At 49.2% G+C, this 2,235-nt stretch overlaps 1 protein-coding gene across 1 annotated transcript in view; it reads right to left on the bottom strand.

The window, feature by feature from the left end:
• The window catches only part of synpo (synaptopodin), a gene marked incomplete at both ends in the record, with an annotated part of 18,272 nt that extends 16,397 nt beyond the window's left edge, over positions 1 to 1,875 (bottom strand). The window contains one exon of the mRNA XM_080526296.1: positions 1,653 to 1,875. Within this exon, the coding sequence (XP_080382422.1) occupies positions 1,653 to 1,875 (223 nt within the window). The remainder of the gene's footprint in view (positions 1 to 1,652) is intronic.
• Positions 1,876 to 2,235: the final 360 nt, after the last annotated feature.

A 2,235-nucleotide genomic window follows, 5' to 3' on the forward strand; every position in this document is an offset into this window, starting at 1 on the left:
GAGCCTTCGAGGGGGGAGGGGCCTGGCTAAAGTCAACAGTGATTCTGTCTCGGAAAGTCAATCTGGTTCTCATTTGGAAAACGATTCAGTGTGTCTGTGTGTGTGTGTGTGTGTGTGTGTGTGTGTGTGTCAGCGTGTGTGTGTGTGTGTGTGTGTGTGTGTGTGTGTAGGCGTGTGTGTGTGCGCTTGTGTGTGTGTGTAGGCGTGTGTGTGTGTGCGCTTGTGTGTGTGTGTGTGTGCGCTTGTGTGTGTGTGTGTGTGTGTGTGTGTGTGTGCGTGTGTGTGTTGGTGTGTGTGTGTGCGCTTGTGTGTGTGTGCTTGTGCGTCTGTGTGTGTGTGTGTGTAATGTGCTGATCAGTGGAGGCTGGTGGAGGTGGACAGTCTCATTGTAATGCATGACATGATACTCATTCCATCCATGAATTACAACAGGCCCGTCCTCCACCAGCCTCCTTTTCTACCTCCACCAGCCTCCCCTGGAGCTGGTGCTATTGAGGACCATAATAGATCCATATGAGTTATGTGGCTGAGCTTTCTGTCGTGTTTCCTAACTGCCCAAAGTCTGACAAACGTCACTTTAATTAGCCCATCTGCTCTGGCAACATTTCCCCAACCTCAGTGGAGGCCTGATTGTCATCCCAGTCGCGTAGTGTTGACTGTTTTTCCACAAATGTTTTATGGCGACGACAATGTTTTCCGTTAGTGAGCATCTTTATCCCTCTCCTTCACACTCAACAGTCTCAACAGTCAATAAGACTCTCGTCTCTTGTGCTGTGGATGTAAGAATAATGAACAACTTTGAATTGTCTTTTGGTTTTTCTTTTTGGGGGTTTTCCTTCCCCCCCCACCCCCCTCACCCCTAACTTTTCCCTCAAGTTAGTGCACCATGGCCACAGTGGGTGTGTGTGGCGTGCTGAGATTGCCCCCCCCCCCCCCCTTTAAGTGCGGTGCATGATTGCATTTCCATCGCACCGAAGGCGGTCTGTGCTTTTTTACGGCAGGGAAACAGATGTTTCGCTGAGCAGGTTTTTAACTGTCTCTGAAGTTGCGGAGGGTAGGCGTGGCGACCTGTTTTCTCCATTGGACTACGGCCCGTTTTCTCCTCAAACGCGGTAACAACCCCGTCTTCCTCTGACGACATACCGTGTAAGACAATACCCCAAGCCGTGCTACAGTTTTAGTAACCACCTACTGTGGTACAACCGCCTCTGTCATCCATTCAAAACTGATGTCAACGCTAGACACCGACTGTTATTTCGTGTCTTCTCTTTCCAACTGGTTCTAACCATAGATATCGCACGACAGCCTTACTTACCGTAGCTTGTTTGACTCTAAAAACCAGAAGCATATCGCGAGCTTAGAATGATAAGGTTCTATCTCTCCGTTTAGGGCAGTTCAGAGATATTGAGCGTCAAAGTTTTTACATTCCATTATGTTTTGTGAGATGGAACCTTTGTATTTTATTAATTACTAACAAAAAAATGTCAACATTTTAAAAAATAACACCACACAGGCATTAATAAACACCTAATGGATCAGATTATGTAAAAAAAAACTCAATTTTGACAAAAATGGAGATAGAACCTTATAATTCTAACGTCACGATATCCTATGTATGATACAGTACAGTAATAAACAAACTTCCTACTTACTTGTCTTGCGGCCCAGCGAGGTGCCTGTGGTCAGGGCAGGCTGACCTATGACCCCTCTGTTGTCCCTCCTCTCCCAGGATGCATTGTTCTCTCTATTGCTGGAAGTGTCCGAATTGTCCAAGTTGTCCAAGTTGTCCTGCCTCCCCTGAAGAGTCTTTCTCCCTCCCCCGGGGCTCCAGCTCACCCCCCTCCTGAGAGACGTATGCCCCCTCTCCGTCTCCATCTGCCCCAACCCCAGTAACGGTTGCTCCTACTCTGAGGGGAAACGGGTGGTGGCTATGCTGGGGGGGAGAGCACTGGTCCTCCTTTCGAGTCAGCTCCTCTTCTCTAGGTCCAGGTCTGCTTGGAGACAGTCCTGCCCGGCGGCTTTGCGGTGTCCGTAGCAGGGTCGGTCACAGCTGGGGAGTGTTCAGGGACGGGTCTTCCAGCAGCCCTTACAGGCAGAAAGAAAGAAAGTGGAGAGAGAGAGCCCAAGCGAAAAAGAAGAGAACACCACCAGGGAGAGAGAGAGAGTCTTCTTCCTCTCAGCCACTCAGGTTGCCTCTAGACGTGTACAGTATCCTGGTAACAGTCCCGTGGTATA

The sequence above is a fragment of the Nansenia antarctica genome (assembly GCF_963989245.1).
Source record: "Nansenia antarctica genome assembly, chromosome: 3".
In the NCBI taxonomy this organism is placed as follows: Eukaryota; Metazoa; Chordata; class Actinopteri; order Argentiniformes; family Microstomatidae; genus Nansenia; species Nansenia antarctica.